General features: G+C 34.6%; 1 protein-coding gene and 1 non-coding gene across 3 annotated transcripts in view; one reads left to right on the top strand and one right to left on the bottom strand.

Moving 5' to 3' along the window:
• Positions 1–17,648, bottom strand: part of Tcea1 (transcription elongation factor A1) — a 35,730-nt gene that overhangs the window by 11,023 nt on the left and 7,059 nt on the right. For both annotated transcript variants that reach the window (XM_047516291.1, XM_047516284.1), the window contains exons 2-4: positions 17,512–17,574; positions 9,526–9,631; positions 4,494–4,581 (exon numbers count right to left, since the gene is read on the bottom strand). In XM_047516291.1, coding sequence (XP_047372247.1) covers positions 4,494–4,581; positions 9,526–9,631; positions 17,512–17,574 — 257 coding nt within the window. The remainder of the gene's footprint in view (positions 1–4,493; positions 4,582–9,525; positions 9,632–17,511; positions 17,575–17,648) is intronic.
• On the top strand, positions 15,263–15,335 carry Trnaa-ugc (transfer RNA alanine (anticodon UGC)). Its single transcript has one exon. It is a non-coding gene; the product is annotated as a tRNA-Ala (tRNA).

Genomic DNA, 17,648 nt, shown 5'->3' with positions numbered 1-17,648 from the left:
GAAATGGTATGTTAGTGACTTGTGTAAGGAAAAAAGTTACCTGCATATACAGTAAAAATAAGTTCTTAAATTATTTAAAAGAGAGACATCTCACGTCATCTTACCTTCATTGCCCTTTTAAACCTTGAACAATGTTTTAATAGAGAAAATACACATAAAAACTCACTATAATACATGAAAAGTAAGGCTCATGGTTTGAGGGAAGGGGTGAAAGGATGGGACCAAAAAGGTATGGAGGCTAGCAAACAAAATTAGAGGGAGGAAAAAAAAAGTTTGAAAAATTCTATTCCAATTAAGACAATGGGTTTCTAATGATGTACACTGAAAAGTAAATCTTGAGATTATAAAAAGGTCTCAATTTCTCTCCAGAAATACCAACTCTATCTGGGTAGCAGGACAGTTTAATGACTTTCTAGTCAACCTAATCACTTTAATTGCTCTGATTAACTTATTATATTAGATTTTCACCAAAACAGGTTCTTTTAAAATACTTTCCTAACTAGTTTCAATTCAGTTGTATCACATAAAAGACATCTACCATAAACCTTTTTCTTTTTTTTTATTTCCCTTTGGTACCAGGGATTGAATGCAGAGGCACTCAACCACTGAGTCACATCCCCAGTCCCTTTTTATATTGTATTTAGAGACAGGGTCTCTCTGAGTTGCTTAGGGTCTTGCTAAATTGCTGGGGCTGGCTTTGAACTCATGATCCTCTTGCCTCAGCTTCCCAAGATGCTGGAATTACAGGGGTACACCATCAGGTCTGGCCATAAACCTTTCTCAAAGACTGATTAAATCACTGCCCTTCATAGGTCTAACTTGCTGCACTGCTGCAAGAATATACCCTTCTTGCTTTCTCTCCAAAACATAACCACTGCTAAAACTTTGAAAACAGGTTACAGTGGACAAAATGGTCATCTGTACCTTCTAACTTTAGTCAATTCTTTCTGAAGCTTTCTATTATGTCTCTCTATACTTACAAAGCACTGAATACAAGCAGGTTTGCAATGGCTTTTCATTTCCCCCTAACCACGCTAAGTTTCTTTTTCTCTTTTTTTTTCTTTTTTGAGGAAAAAACATTTTATTTAATTGTGAAGACAGATTATCTCAACATTTTATATAGACAAGCAAATACATATATACATGTTTTCAAGACACATAGTAACTACTCCAAGAGGACTTGACAGAACTTCATAAGACAGACACAATGATATGACTAAGTAGAAAAAGGACATTTGATTCTCTTTATTGGGCAACAATAATTCAGTCCTTCTCCCACCCCCCAAATACTTCAGGAAAAATAAAATGACACTGTCCAAGAACTTCCAAAGGTATTATAAATATATTTTGTTTACATACTGTGTTATACATAGTTCATCCTAAATATACTGGGTAATAGTGTAACATTTATGTTAGTTATGCTGATTTAAACAAAAGAAACATTAACTTCTTATACCATTGATAGGAGGTAGCTCTGCACCTTGGAGGGAGAGTTCCAGTGAAGTCTGGTTCCTCACCCACAGAAACTGGGACCAGGCTAAGATTCTTAAGAGCAAAATCTCTTAGGATTTAATTTTCTTTGTGCTTTTAATATGTCAGCAGTAAATAAATGAATAAGCCAATTTAAAAAAAAAATCTTCTTAGGGGTGGGTGTTGCGCAGTGATAGAGAACTTGCTGAGCATGCTCAAGGCCTGTGTTTAATCCCCCGCACCACCAAATAAATAAATAAATACTTCAATTATATGCTTTTGCTTCTGTCTGTAGCCAAATGCCTAGCCCAGTCAATGAAAACTACTCAAGTGAACTGATGGAGTCATTTCTCACTTTGCTAATGCTGGCCTCATCACCTAACATTCTGGTATCTCTTTCTAACCATTTAAGCACATAATTTTCTCAATTTCTTGAACATAAAATGTAAAACTCCATTCAGCTACAAATCATTTAGATCTAATCTTATACCCTCCCTTCAGACTAATTTCCTGAATCCTCTACTTCTCTGTGTATGTGTAAGCACGCACCTGCACATCCGTAGACAGACACCACCCAATCACTTTAACAGACTTCATACATAATAAATCTATGCTTTTGCAGTCAGGCTCTACACCTAAACTTCAAGTACATAAACTGATAAAAATATACTAAGAAATGAATATGCTTTCAATATCTACTTAAAATATGTATCTACATTTGTTCTGGACACAAACCAGTGACCCTGAATAAACCAAGCTGAAAACATGTTGAAACATTCATTAGGTTGGGGTCTATAGTTCTCAAAATTATCAAGGTCAGATTGAAGAACTATTCCAGATTAAAGGACATCAAAGATATAGGACGACAAAATACCATACAGTACTTTTGGAGAAACATTTTCCCTTTGCATTAAATGACATTATTGAGATAACTGCAAAAGTACGAATAAGGTCTATGATTAGAAAACAGCATCATATCTATGTTAATTTCCTGATATTGAAAGCTGTACTATGGTTATATGTAAGAAAACATGATATATTTAAGGGTAAAAAGCACGCTGTGCTTTGCACAGTGTCAGCAAAGCACTCATTTGGTTCAAAATAAAATTAGTTCATGTGTATGCATTCACATGTATATATGCATATAAAAAGCACGCTGTGCTTTGCACAGTGTCTGTAAAGCACTCATTTGGTTCAAAATAAAATTAGTTCATGTGTATACATACACATGTATATGTGCATATACATATATAAATATTAGAGGAGCAATTGGGTAAAGAGCTTACAAGAGTTCTTTATACTATTTTGCAATTTTTTAATAAACTTATTTGTATCATTAATATTTTTAGTTGCAGATGGACACAACACCTTTCTTTATCTATTTATTTATCTACTTATTTATTTGTTTGTTTATATGTGGTGCTGAGGACAGAACCCAATGCCTCACACCTGCTAACCAGGCACTCTACCACTGAGCTATAACCCCAGTCAGCAATTTTTTTATAAATCTAAAATTATCTAAAAATAAAAAGCTACAAGAAAAAAACTGCACAAATTTTATTAACAAATGCTGTTGAACCCTACCTTTGGTTTACCTCTTTTAACATCAAACATATTTAGTACTAAAACATAAAATAACACTGTGTGTGATATTAATACAGGTTATTAAGAAAAATAAGGAACATGCCGGGTACAGTGGCACATGACTTCCAGCAGCTTGGGACACTGAGGCAGGAGGATTTTGAGTTCAGAGTCAGTCTCAGCAATTTAGCAAGACCCTGTCTCTAAATAAAATATGAAAAAAAGAACTGGGGATGTGGCTCAGTGGTTGAGTGCCTCTGGGTTCAATCCCTAGTACCAAAAAATAAAAAGTTAAAAAAATAAGGAACACTGCCTGGTGCCGTGGTGCACACTTGTAATCCCAGCTACTTGGGACGGGGAGGCAGGAAGCAGGAGGATCACAAGTTTAAGGTCAGCCTAGGCAACCAAGCAAGACCTTGTCTCAAATTAAAAAGAAAAAAGGCAGGGGGGTGAGGGTGAGGAGAATGTAGACCAGTGGTAGAGTGCTTACCCAGCACACAAAGTCCTGAGTTCAATCCCCCAAACCTCAAAAAAATATAAAAATTGTTTAACAAAGAATAATACATGATGAATTCTGGTAAACCTGGAAGAAATACAATTAAAACAGAAGTAGCCTTAATGTCCTTAATACCTCTAAGGATCTAGGTAGGTCAAAATTTCAGGGACAAAACAGAAATTAGGAAGTCAAGAGAATAGAAGCAGAAGTTATAAAACCTGGGTGCCTTAGGAGCTTGATAAAAACAATTCCTAATAGTTCCAGGGTGAGGCCTGAGCATGAGTTTCTAATAAGTTGCCAGGCTCCTTGCTCTACTTTGGACTTCTTTGAGAACCACTGCTCTAAGTCAATGTCAATAGTTAAACTACAAGCTTCACTAGAACTAGAGAACTATTTGTAATCTATTATGAATACCAACATTAAGCAATGTGTTGGATACTGCACAGTTCATGGTATGTAATAGCAAAGAATAAATGCAGAGATCTTATAGTAGCCAAGGAACAATTTGAAGAACCCTTTATTGCTGAACTTCATATTTTAAGTTCCTATGACAAATGGTTAAACTTGAAAGGAAAAAAGCATAAAAATGAAAATGATCCAGGGCAAAAATAAATGCAAAAAAGAAATGTGGTAAAGAGAGGAAGTAACCCTTTGAATCCCAAAGCAGTACATTCATTAACAATTCTAACAATTCTAACAGTGGAATTCCTAAGCACAATGCAAGTATACAATTTCTTTTTATTTATGTAATCTACTACTTTTCTTTTAAATTTCTTCAAAATCTTGCTAAAAGCCTTAGAATACTTGGCTATATTCATTTACTAGCTCTATTTGATTGGAAAACAGAAAGGAGTACAGATATGTGATCAGAAGACCATAGAGAAAGTGATAGAGTTGATAAAACTATCTGACTTCAACATTAATGAATTTCCATAAAGTGAAATACCTTTCTTCTCTTGCCTCAGGGCTATTCTGTGAAGTAATTGCAGGTTCTTTTTTCTTTTCTTCAGGGTCTTTATCAGTTGATGGTCCATCTGAAAACGTATGAAATTCCTAAGTTGCTAGTATCTATGAAAAATAAAAACTGAAATATTGCATGTTAACAGGCTACTTACCCAAGGGGGAAAAAAAAAAGAATTCTAGGTTTCCCACCAGTAAATGACGTTTAGGCAAACTATTCTATTAGCATACATACTTGGGCATTTTTCGTAACCCCACGTTCAGTTAGCACTCATTTGGTAAGAACTGCAAATTCATATGCCAAGGGAAATCTAAAAGTTTAAGAGCAAAGTATAGAACAAAGAGAAGGAAAGAATATGGGAAAAATACGAGCACTGTCATTTTTAAAATGAAAGCATATTAACAATATACTGTTTTAATAGTTTTTCATGAAGTCAAAAAGGTGGTACCTAAAATATAAATGTTTCTGTGACAGTAATAAAAAATATTTTCATATAAAATACCTCAGGATTAGTAAGATCTATCTAGTATCCCCTCAATCTTAAATGATCTGTAAAGCAACACAAAGTACACAAGTTTTAAGATTTAAAGATGTAAGCAGTCAGACACTGTGAACGGATTTTAGGCTGATTTTAGCACTGACAAACATTCACATCTAAATCAAATCTGCCTTGAAGACAGGTTTAGAAAATGTTTAGGTCTACAATAGAAATTGCCTCACTTATTGATATTTTGCTCCCTACAAAAGTTCTAAGAGATACATAAAGAATTCTTTCAATTTTCACATCTCTCTATACAGAATACAAAAAGAACATACACTCAATTGGATATAAGGATCACCTAGGGAACTTTTAAACATACCCTCATGCCAAACTCCATTCCAGATCCAGTGAGTCCAAATCTCTGGCAGTAAGGCACAAGCATTATAATTTTTTAAAATTCCCCACACAAGTCTAATATGCCAGCTGGATGAGAAGCACTAATAGAGAAAATCCATATTACAATTGCACAACTTATCTTGTAAAGTGCAGCTTTATCAAACCTAAAATACAATTTAAGCCCTCTGTGATATGAGTATACACTTTAATTTTCACATTCTCATTTCACTGTTCCTTTTTCTTCTCTATGATTCACCTTGAAAGCTTTAAAACCTAAAGATGGTATATTATTTTGAGGCAGAAAACAAAGATTATTAATGATACATGGCATGGACTAAGAAGTAGTCCAAAAGTAATAGGGAAGAAACTATTTAAAAGGAAAGGTGATATAACAAAGAAACATGATCTTGCAAGGATCCAATGCTGCCAAAAGTGCAGTTAAAATTGATCTCCCACACTACCCTGGCACAGTGAATTGGTGTAATCCTTTTTAGAAAGCAGAGAAGTAAGAGGCATGAATACAATATCATAGGCAATATAAATATAGCACAGCCCCAGGAAAGGCCTTGGACTATATGCAGTCAGATTCTAGGTCAGGTATTCACCACTGATCCAACTGTGTACAAGGTACCTAAGTGATCAATGCGTTGGTTTCATTATACTGGATTATAGTGAGGATCACTATTACAGGTCGACAGCATATCCTAAGTATTCAAAAATATGCTCATAGTAGTAGTATGTGTAGTAGTAGTAAATCTTGGTAGTAGTAGTAAATCTTCTAGATATCTAGCTAAGGATCTGAAGAAAAAGTTTTAGGCAGAAAAATATTTATTAAGACATTAGTTATAACAGCCATAACTTAAAAACAAAAATAACAAACCTAACAACAGGCAAGTGACTAATAAAAATCAAGGCAGTCATTGGATTATTTTGAAACCAATAAAAATAACAGTTATTATGGACAAATACAAAATATTTTCATTAAAAAGGCACTAGGTATACATGAAGTATAAGTAAAATAACAGTTGAAACACAATCTGTGCATTAGGGGGAAAATAGTTAAGAAATACAATAAGATATTAATTTATGGTTGCAGTCACAAATAGACAAGGATTTTTTTTCTCCTCTAACTTCAAATTTTAATGAATAAGTAAATCTTCACATAATAAGTTTTTTGTTTGTCTGTGTGTTTGTTTTTTTGTTTTGGTACTGGGGATTAAACCATGTCCCCAGTCCCTTTTTTTTTAATTTTTATTTTTTTTTAGATGTGATGGACCTTTATTTTATTCATTTATTTATATGTGGTGCTGAGAATCGAACCCAGCACTTCACACATGCTAGGTAAGTGTTCTACCACTGAGCCATAACCCCAGCCTTTTATATTATTCTTGAGACAGGGTCTTGCTGAATTGCATAGGGCCCCTCTAAGAGAATGGCCTTGCCAAGAATAGTCCTGAACTTGTGATCCTCCTGCCTCTGCCTCCTGAGCTGCTGGGATTACCAAAGCACTGGCACAAAATAAGGTTTTTAAAGAAGAATGCGAACGCCAATAAACCTAAGAGTAAAATTTCTTTAAATATAAAATCAAATGAGCAAAACTGCAATGTCTAATATCTTCTCCCACAGAATATAAACCATCTTTCTATAAGCAAAAATAAATGTGTAAAGGTTCTCAGTCAACTTTCCATGACTAATCTTAATTACCTGAAAATACAAAATTAAAATTAAATAAAAATCTACAGTTTCCACCTGTCTTTAAAGATCAGACTTTTTAAAAAAATTTTACTCTGGAACAATTTCAAATATGCACAAATGTAATAAGATTAGTTAAAGAACTTCTATGGACATATTATTAAGATTCTCCAATTACTAATACTCTGGCACATTTTCTTTCTCCTTCCTTCCTTCATTCTTTTTTTTTTCCCTTCTTCCCTCTATTTATAGATATAAATGAGAATATGTACACACACAAAAATTCTCACAGTATAAACTTAGTTCTTTTGAACCATTTAAAATTAAGTAGCAGATATCATGTTCTTTTTATTGGTGGGTACCAAGGACTGAACTCGGGGGTACTCAATCACTGAGTCACATTCTCAGCCTTATTTTGTATTTTATTTAGAGACGGAGTCTCACTGAGTTGCTTGAGCACCTCACTTTTGCTGAGGTTGGCTTTGATGACATCCTCCTGCCTCAGCCTCCTGAGACTCTGGGATTACAAGCATGCATCACCACACCCAGCAGACATCATGTTCTTTTATCCCAATACCTCCAATGTTTCCTAAGAATAAATTAATCTTTCATATAACCAGGAAAACAACTAGCAAATTCTGCCATTGTCCTAATAATGATCTTTTGGGGAATGGTTTTCTTCCACTTCAAAATTTGATACAGATCATGTATTACATTTATTTTTCTTAAGACTAGGCTTTTAAAATTTTATAGGCTTTAAATTTAAAATTTTAATACTATCAATACTATCAAAGCACTGAATAGATCATGAACTGAATTTTTTTATACTAGGGAAGTAAGCTGATTGGTTTGTGTTAAGTTTTGGTTATCTTTTCATATGCATAATAAAAAAAAAAAAAAAAAAAAGCACTGAATAGGACCTGCCAAAGGAACCAGGATTCAGTTTAAAGGGGTGATCACTGGTCAAATCTGGGACAATGTCAATACCAAAATAAATCTAAACCATAACAGATTATACCATGAATCTATACCAATAACAAAATCACTGGGAGATAAGAGGAGAGTGCTTTCTTAAGTATAATAATGACTTGTAAATACTTAAGTGGAAGAATCAGAACATTCCAATTTTGTAGCCATCACTGTAAAGACTGGTTTGGGCAGTATTAAACTGGGGGTCAGAGAGCAATCTGATAAAGTGCAAGATGATTTCAGGGTCTTAAAGTGTCTCCCACAGAGTGACTGTTAGAGAAAGAAAAGTAATAAACGACACAGTGACTGAGTAAGAAAAATAATACACTCACACCCTGACTGAGTGTGATACCTTGAGAAGGATAACACAGGTAAGCAGCATTCCAACTATGGACGTACAACCTGATTTAATAACTAGAAAACAATACACAGTCCCCGAAGAAGGAACAAACTATTATTAAAAGGGGGGAAGGGTGCTTTACATTCTTCAAAATTTCAATATCATAAAAGAGAAAAGATTAAGAATAATTTCACATTAAGAAACTAAAAATCTGCTCATGGGCTGGATACTGCCCTAGACAAGCGGGGGGCGGGGGGAAGGCCATAAATGACATTGATTGGGACAACTGATAAAACTGAAATATGGACTGTAGATTAGAATACTGTACCGATGTTAAACTTCCTAACTTTCCTATATTATGGCTATGTGAGAAAATAAGCATGTTCTAAGGAAATATACACTTAGGTTTTACAGAGTAAAAGAGCATGAAATGTCAATCTCCTCTCAAATGATTCATAAAGGTAAGAAAGCAAGAGAAAGAGAAATGATGATAAAGAGATGATACAATAAATATGGTAAATATTAAAAATTAATGATCTGGATAAAGGAAAATATATAGGTTCTCTTTTATTATGCTTGCAAGTTTTATATAAGTTAAAAAATTATTTCAGGCTGGGCATGATGGCACATGCCCATAATCCCAATGACTCAAGAGACAGGAGGAGTTCAAAGCCAGGCTTGGCAACTTAGTGAGACCCTGTTTCAAAATAAAAAGGGATGGGGATATCAATGGTAGAATACCTCTGGATTCAATCCCCAGAATCACCACAAAAAAATAAAAAATAAAAAAAAAAAGGTATTTTTCAGTGCTGGGTTGTAGTTCAGAGGTAGGGCACTTCCTCAATATACACAAGGACCTGGGTTCAATCCCAAGTACCACCAAAAAAAAATTTTTTTCTCAAAAATTTGTACACCCTTTCCCTTCCAAGAAAATTCTTCGTGAAGAGCTTATCTAGTTGTGTTCAAAGTCAAGAAAGTTGAAATGACTAGCCTAAAAAGCAAAAATTTCAGAGATTAAATTTTCCTTATAATGAGGCATTAGTTTCAGTACATCTAAACTCATAGAGGAAAATAAAATTAACAACCATTTGACAAATCCGAATATTAAAAAAATGTATGTAAGGAAAGATCAATTATACCTAATAACTTTTTCCAGGATTTGATGAGAGATTTTGCTAAAGATGTAACTTCTTCATCTGTACTCTGCTTGCGAATAGCATTAACTGACATTCCAATTCTTGTGGACTGCAAGGCAACAAAAAAAAAATTTGTACACCAATGTATTTCAAACAATTAGTATTTTACCCATACTTTCTTCTTTCTGAGATTCCTGTTTCTACTTTAGAATAAAATAATACTTCTATAATTTGAATTCTTATAATAGCACACTATACGGACTTAAGTAATGTATATGTATCTTCAGATCAGAAACTGAACTCATTCATTTCCTATCACTGAGATCTGCAAGCATTCAATGTGTAAGAAGGCTTGTTAACAAATGAAATGAAATCAGTCTTTCCACAAAGAAGAAATATGAAATTGTACTTGTATACAAGGCATTCTGAAACAGTCATGACCAATATATACATCTCTTAGTGTCTATATTTTATTCTCCACAAAATATTTCATAGAGCACCTGCTGCAACTTACAATGAAGCTATTCAACAAAAACTACCATCAACAGATTTAAAAGGGTTTTTTTGGAGGGTGGGGGATCTGTAACAAGCATAAAATCACAGATATTTAAATGGACTCCACAAAATATAGATAAAATTATTCACATGGGAAAAACTTATGTGCCCAGGATTATACCCAAAGCATCAACATTCATTAATTTCCTATAATCCTTCAAAGTTGAGATCATTATCCTCATTTTCAAAAATGAAGAGATTGGAACTATCAATAAATAACTTGCCCAGCATTACAGCATTACTAATTGGTAAGGCTGAGATTTTAATCTCAGTTTGTCCACCTGCAAACAGTCCATGCTGTTTTCAACTCCTCAATGGTATTCAAACTGTGCTCAAAGAACACAAAAGCTATGACAGTCCAATTATGGATGATAAATAAAAAATGATAAATTATTTACTAACTTCAGATTGCCAGTAGACAATCTTTGAAAACGTATGGTCTATGGAAGAAAAAAAACAAAAGAAATTCTTAGTAGTTATAAAGAAGGGAATCCCTGCTGTAAGCTTTGAGGCAGAAAAATAAATGGGTTCTTAAGGTTTCCTTCTAAATTATTCAGTTCTCAGCAAAAAAAATTCAGGACAGTTTTGTTCAAGAATTTAGAATATGCTATTGGCCAGAGTATTCTACGCTACATCTCTTGGAAAACTAAGTAAAGCACATAAGTTTCAAAAGCAAAAAGATAATGGTGACCCTATAGTTTTTCAAGTCCCCAAATGGTTTTGGGTTATCAAATCAACATTTAGGGGGTATTTGTTTTGTTTGTATTGGAACTGAACCCAGGGGCACTTAACCATTGAGCTATATCCCTATCCCTTTTTCTATTTTGAGGCGAGGTCTCACTAACTTGCTCAGACTGGCCTTGAACATGCAATCCTCCTGGCTCAGCCTCCCAAGTCTCTGAGATTACAGACCTATCATTTACAGATGAGTGGAAGAAATAAGTTACTAACATAGTTCTGAAGTTTAGGACTAACACAGATTGGCCAAGAAAATGGTATTTTCAGAGGGGTTTGAGGACAGCAAGGGTATGGGAGATTAACAAATTGTATGTTGTGTGCTTTTTAATTGTCACAGGATTGTTCTGATTGCTAAAAATCAATGATAATCTCACTCAACACTAAGAAAATCCATACTGAGAATAAATTTACCTGTAATAAAATATGTTTTCCTAAGGAAGAGATTGTCCAGTCAAACTAATAAGAAATGAGGTTGGTGAAGTAGAATGCAAAAATATTTGAGGTGTGTTTCTATTTCCTCTAGGAACTATTCTAGGAAGAAAGGAGAAAGTAGACAGGAAGGATTAGGAAGCTGCTTACTTGGATACCTGGTTTAGATTTGCCTCTAAAAATTCTTCAGACTCTAGGATTTTCTTCCTAAAATGGTTATACTAAGAATTACAGAATGTATTAGGTGAACTATAAAAAAAAATTTTGTATTCAAGAAACTATGAGATTAAACAGCTTTCTTGACTGACTAGTGAAAATTTTTAGCATAAATTATACATTGTGAAAATCAAGCTAAGAAAATATGTGATTTTGCCCAAGGATTCTACAGAACATCAGACATAAAGACATTACCTTAGAAAGGTGGAAAGTGCAGCACATTAAACAGACTTAAGGAATCAGCTGCGTACTGATGGTAAGGCAGAATGTAAAGAGTACTAAAATTAAGAGATATTTTAACATCGCAGGAAACAAGCAGATTAGTGGGCTCAAGAAGAAAAATGTCCTTTATGATCACTCATGAGTTTCTGCCAAGATGATTTAAAGTCAACCACTAAATCTGAGGTAAAAGCATATCACTGCCAGGCACAGTGGTACATGCCTGTAATCCTAGTTACGTGGGAAGCTAAGGCAGGAAAATCCCAAGTTCAAGGTCAGCCTGGGCAACTCAGCAAGATCTTGTCTCAAAATAAAAAATAAAAAGGGCTGGGGATGTAGCTCAACAGTAAAACACCTCTGGATTCAATCCCCAGTATTGTGCAAAAAAGTGTAACTACAGTTACACTGTAGTTATATATATAAATCTACTATAAAAGACTGAAGGAAATTAAAGAAACCTAAAGAAAACATATCCTATGTTTAAGGATTAGAAGACTTAACAGACCACAATGATGATCAAGATAAACTAGATTCAAGTCAGGTGTAGTGGCACACATCTTTAATCTCAGAGGCTCCGAAGGCTGAAGCAGGAGGATCAAAACTTTGAGACAAGCCTCAGGAATTAGCAATGCCCTAAGAAACTTGGCCAGACCTTGTCTCAAAAAAAAAGTAAAATAAAAAAAGGGTTGAGGACATGATTCAGTGGTTAAGCACCCCTGGGTTCAATTCCCAGTACCAAAAAAAAAAAAAAAAAAAAAAGAAGAAGAAGAAAGAAAAGAAAAGAAATTATAGATTCAATGCAATTCCTATAAAAATCTCATTTGCCTTTTGTGTAGAAATTGACAAACTTATCCTAAAGTTCATATGGAAATGCAAGGAACACAAAGAGCCAAAACAATCTTGGGAAAGAAAAAGTTGATACGGTCACAATTCCTGATTTCAAAACATACTACAAAAGCTAAAGTAATCAAGAGAGCATAGTACAAATATAAGGAGAGACAGGATATGAATGGAATAGATTGGAGACTCTGAAAATAAACAAATTGTTACTAAAAAAAAAGTCAAGACAATTCACTGGAGGGGAAAAAAAAACATTCTCACCAATGCCGCTGGAAAAACTAGATATCTATATGTAAAATAATGAAATCAGAGCTGGATGTGGTGTGGCATGCCTGTAATCTCAGCAGCTACCGAAGCTGAGGAGGAAGATCCCAAGTTCAAAGTCAGCATCAGAAATTTAGCAAGGTCCTAAAAGCAGCTCAGCAAGACCCTGTCTCTAAATAAAGTATTAAAAGGGACTAGGGGTGGGGGTACGCTGTGGCTCAGTGGTAGAGCATTTGCCTAGCATGTGTGAGGCACTGGGTTTGTCCTCAGCACTCCATAAAAATAAGTAAGTAAAAATAAAGGTATTGTGTCCATCTACAGCAAAGGAAAAAAAGAAGCCTGAAGGACTTAAAAAAAAAAAAAGGACTGGGGATGTGGCTCAGTGGTTAAGTACCCCTGGATTCAACTTCAACTCCTGGTACCAAAAAAGAGAATGAAATCAGAATGTTTATTACACCCCACACAAAAATTAACTAAAAATGAAAAAGAGTAAATCTTTGTGACCTTGGATCAGGCAATGATTTCTTAAATATGACACCTAAAGCACAAGCAACCAAAGAAAAACAAAGTGGACTACACAAAATTTTAAATTTTTGTGCTTCAAAGAACACCATCAAGAAGTAAAAAAGATGGGCTAGGGAGATGCTCAGCTGGTAGAGTGCTTGCCTTGCGTGCACAAGGCCCTGGGTTCCATCCCCAGCACCGCAAAAAAAAAAAAAAAAAAGTAAAAAAGAATCCACAGGAGATAATATTTGCAAATCCTGTATCTGATAAGGAACTGTATTTAAACAAAGAACTATTATAAGTCAATAATAAAGATGCAATATGATTTTTAAACTGGGCAAAAGGGTCTGAATAGACATTTCTCCAAATAAGACATAGAAAAAGCCAACAAGTGCATGAAAAGATGCTCAACATCATTAAGTCATTAGAGAGGTGAGAATCAACACCACTTCACATACACTAGAAAGGCTATAATCAAAAACACATCATAACAACTGTTGGCAAGGATGGAACCCTCATTTACTGCTACTGGGAATGTAAAATGGTGCAGCCACTTGAGAAAACATTCTGTCAGGTCTTCATAATGTTAAACAGGTACTTCGTGACCCAACAATTTTACTTCCAAGTACTGAAGAGCAAGAAAAGCATGTTCACACAATCTCTACATAAATATGCACAGCTGCAGGATTCAAACAGCCCAAACCAACCTAAATGTCCATTAATTGACAAATGTATACAGGTGATATACAATACAATGGAATATTACTCACCCATAAAAAGGGATGGAGTTCTGATATATAAAACATGAATAAACCCTGAAAACATGCTAAGTCAAAGAAGTCAGACACAAAAAGTCATATATTGTATGATCCCACTTAAATGAATTCTGCAGGATAGGCAAATCTATATAGAGAAAGTGGATTAGTGGTTTCCATAGAAGAAAAGGAAGGAGACCAGATAGGTAAAAATGGAGAATAGGGTTTCTGTTTAGGGTGATAAAAATGTTCTAAAATTGATTATGGTGAGGATAGCAGAATTCTTTGAATACATTAAAAACCACTAAACTGAATACTTTAAAGGAATGAATTGTATGGTTTAGGAATTATTCTCAATAGAGACATTTTTAAAAATCCAGTTATATTTACCATCCTATCAATAAACTCTATGAAGGCAGGGATGTTTGGTTCACCATGTAGAATTCAGCACATAGAAAAATACCTAGCACACAGCAGGCACTAAATTATAATTACTGAATGAAAGAATCTACTATATATTTAAAAACCTACAAAATTAACTCAATCTATTTTAACATTTGTCTTCCTGTTTACTTCTTGACTTTCAAAACATACCAGTCTTCTGCTGTCATTCCCTGTACTATGCCAGATTATTCAGTTTTCATTTTAATTAACTAGTCTGCTATATCTGAAGAGTTTACCCTTCCTAGAGTATATAATCCACCCCAATGCTATTAAGTTCCCAAATAGTCTCTAAACTTTCCTCCTTTCTCCAACACTGTATAGAGCTATTTACACATATGGCTACTGAGATTAAAATTGAATAAAATTTAAAATTTAGTTCTTCAGTCCCACTCTAAGCACTGTATAGCCTGATATGGTCAATAGCTACCAGAGATACACAGACATTAAATATTTCCATCATTGTAGAAAGTTCTATTTGACAGGGCTACTCCAGGTATAATCAACTATTAGGTATCTATAAGGTATTTTTTCATGAGCATCTCAAATCCCAATGTGTCCAAATCATCCTTTATCTCTTAACTCTCCACCTTTCTTTCTTTCTCATCCCAACTCCAATTCCATATCACCTTTTTAATATTTTGTATACTATTAAATGGTACTATCTACTTAGTCACCATATCAAAAGTCCCAAGTCACCCTAAATTCCTTCTGTTCTTCACCCTAATCTAAATAGTACCAATTCTTATAGGTTTTCCTCCATTATAAAATTCCAGGCTAGGGATATAGCTCAGTTGGTAGAGTGCTTGCCTTGCAAGCAGGAGGCCCTGGGTTCAATCCCCAGCACCCCCCCCCCAAAAAAAATCCTCTTCTATTTCTGTTGCTAATATCTGGTTCAAGTCCTTATCACTGCTCACCTGAATAACTGCATTAGTCAACAAGCCTTCCTGTCTCTAGCCTCCAACTCCTAATGTACAAATCTGGCCATGTACTTCCTGCCTAATAGCTTTTGGTACTACTGCTCTTAGGAATACACGTGAAGCCCTGCATGCCTTCATGCCTCCATTCTCAAACCTGTTGTAAATAGCTCTTCCTTGAACTTCCCTTCTCCTAACATGCAACACTATTTCCTCTACTGGAATACTCCCTCTGGGCCCTAGCTGCTATTCGTCTTTTGATACTTTAGCTTTGTCACCCATTTGAAAGCTTTTCTGAACCTGCCAGACTAAGTGATCAGATTAAGAAGCAAACTTCTTTGTGATTCCTCCCTCCCCAAATGAACACTACAGACTTCCACCTGGGTACTTACATGTGTTTGTTTAGGTGTTGGTTTTCCACTCTTAGACTTTAAGCTTAGTAAGGAGGAAAAGACTTTGTCTGATTCATCTTTATAAACCCAGCAAAATTCAAATGTTTTTTATATAAATACATAAGACCTTCCAAAACAAGAAGCCTATGAGAATATTCAATAGGTATAAATGAATACCATATTCAACCTCCATACCCTCTTTAACTCTACAGAGTGCAGAGTGTAGAGTTGCAAAAATGGATTAACACATTTGCAGTTATAAGTTAACAGATGTTAAATGCATGCTGGGATTGCTAAATTGTCCAGATGGATAAGGTATATCCCAAAAGGAAGTTTATTCTCTCTCAGGGTTGATTTGAAGAGAAGCTTCAGTCCCTGGACAGGAATTTGAACTGAAAAGTCAGTACCTCATGACTTTCATCCTTTCTCTTTCTGAGTCTACATTTAGAGGAGGCATTCTTAAACTCTTTTTTTTTTTTCACCAAGGATCCCTCCATTTGGTAGTCTGGTAAAGTGTATGAACCCCTTTCTCAGAATGTTTTTAAAATGCATAGGATTACAAAGAAAACCAATTTATAATATGTAATTCCAAAATATTTTAAAATTTAATAAAATAATGTATCTGCCCCCTTGTTAAAACATTAAATAGGATCTAGCGTAAGGTGTAACAGCAACCATATGATGAGCAAAAATGGATTAACACATTTGCAATTATAAATTAACAAATGTTAAAATATTTGTGATCTCTTTTAATTATAAACACTGACAACGCAAAGGCAGTTTACTGCCTTTAAAATTGAAAGAACTGCTCTATTTGTTAGACATTAGTGAAAATAAACATGTGACTTTTTCCCCCAAAACATATTCACACACTCCTACAACTCCTTGTTAATTTTTCATTTAATGAAATAAATAGAAATATCAAGGAAGACACTATGGATAGTAAGATATGTCTAGACCAAATTCATGTTACTATGTTTACTTTTCTTTCTTTCTTTCTTTTTTGGTACGGGGAACTGAACCCAGAGGTGCTTTACCACTGAGCAACATCTCCATCCCATTTTTTGAGACAGGCTCTGGCTAAGTTGTTGAGGCTGGTTTTGGACTTGTGATCCTCCTGCCTCAGTCTCCTAAGCTGCTAGAATTACAGAGCATGTGCCACTGCGCCTGGCATTTTGACTTCTGTTAAAATTTCATTTTGTTTTAGGCTTGATGGAACATTAAAATAAGACTTCAGTAACAAATCTATATAATGTGTACATATTTGACATTCCATTATGTACATGCTTGGGTGATGTTAAAAGAGAAAGACATGGAAGCTAGAGAAGAAAAATGAAAAGAAAGGTGGGGGAATCTCATGAAAATCAAAGAGACAGTAATAGATCAGAAAGTCAGAGGAAGGGAAAGAGGGAGAAAGTGCACGGTAGTGATATTGGTCAAATTATACTGTTAAATTATGTATGTAAGAATACTTAACAACAAATCCCACCATTATGTACAACTATAATGCACCAATAAAAAATGTGGGGGAAAAAAATTTCTTGCTCAGTGACAAAAGGGAGAGAGAAGAATGAGTGATACCCTGTCATCCTCGCCCTGATGCTAGATTCATGATGGCAGTAGCTATACATGATAGACCAAAACACTCATACTGATACTGAAAATTTTTATTTTAAAACAACTACCAATTTAAGAACTGTGATACATATGAGCACACACCTGTAATAATTCCAGGGTCATGGGAATATTCTTGAGCTCTTTCAGCAAATCCAATGCTCCAGCCTATAAAATAGAATAATTTTATATAAAATTTCCATAACACTGAAGCAGGGACAAGTCAATTAAATCACTCAAAC

This window comes from Sciurus carolinensis, chromosome 1 (assembly GCF_902686445.1).
Source record: "Sciurus carolinensis chromosome 1, mSciCar1.2, whole genome shotgun sequence".
Classification (NCBI taxonomy): Eukaryota; Metazoa; Chordata; class Mammalia; order Rodentia; family Sciuridae; genus Sciurus; species Sciurus carolinensis.
This window is presented reverse-complemented; position numbering and strand designations above follow the sequence as displayed.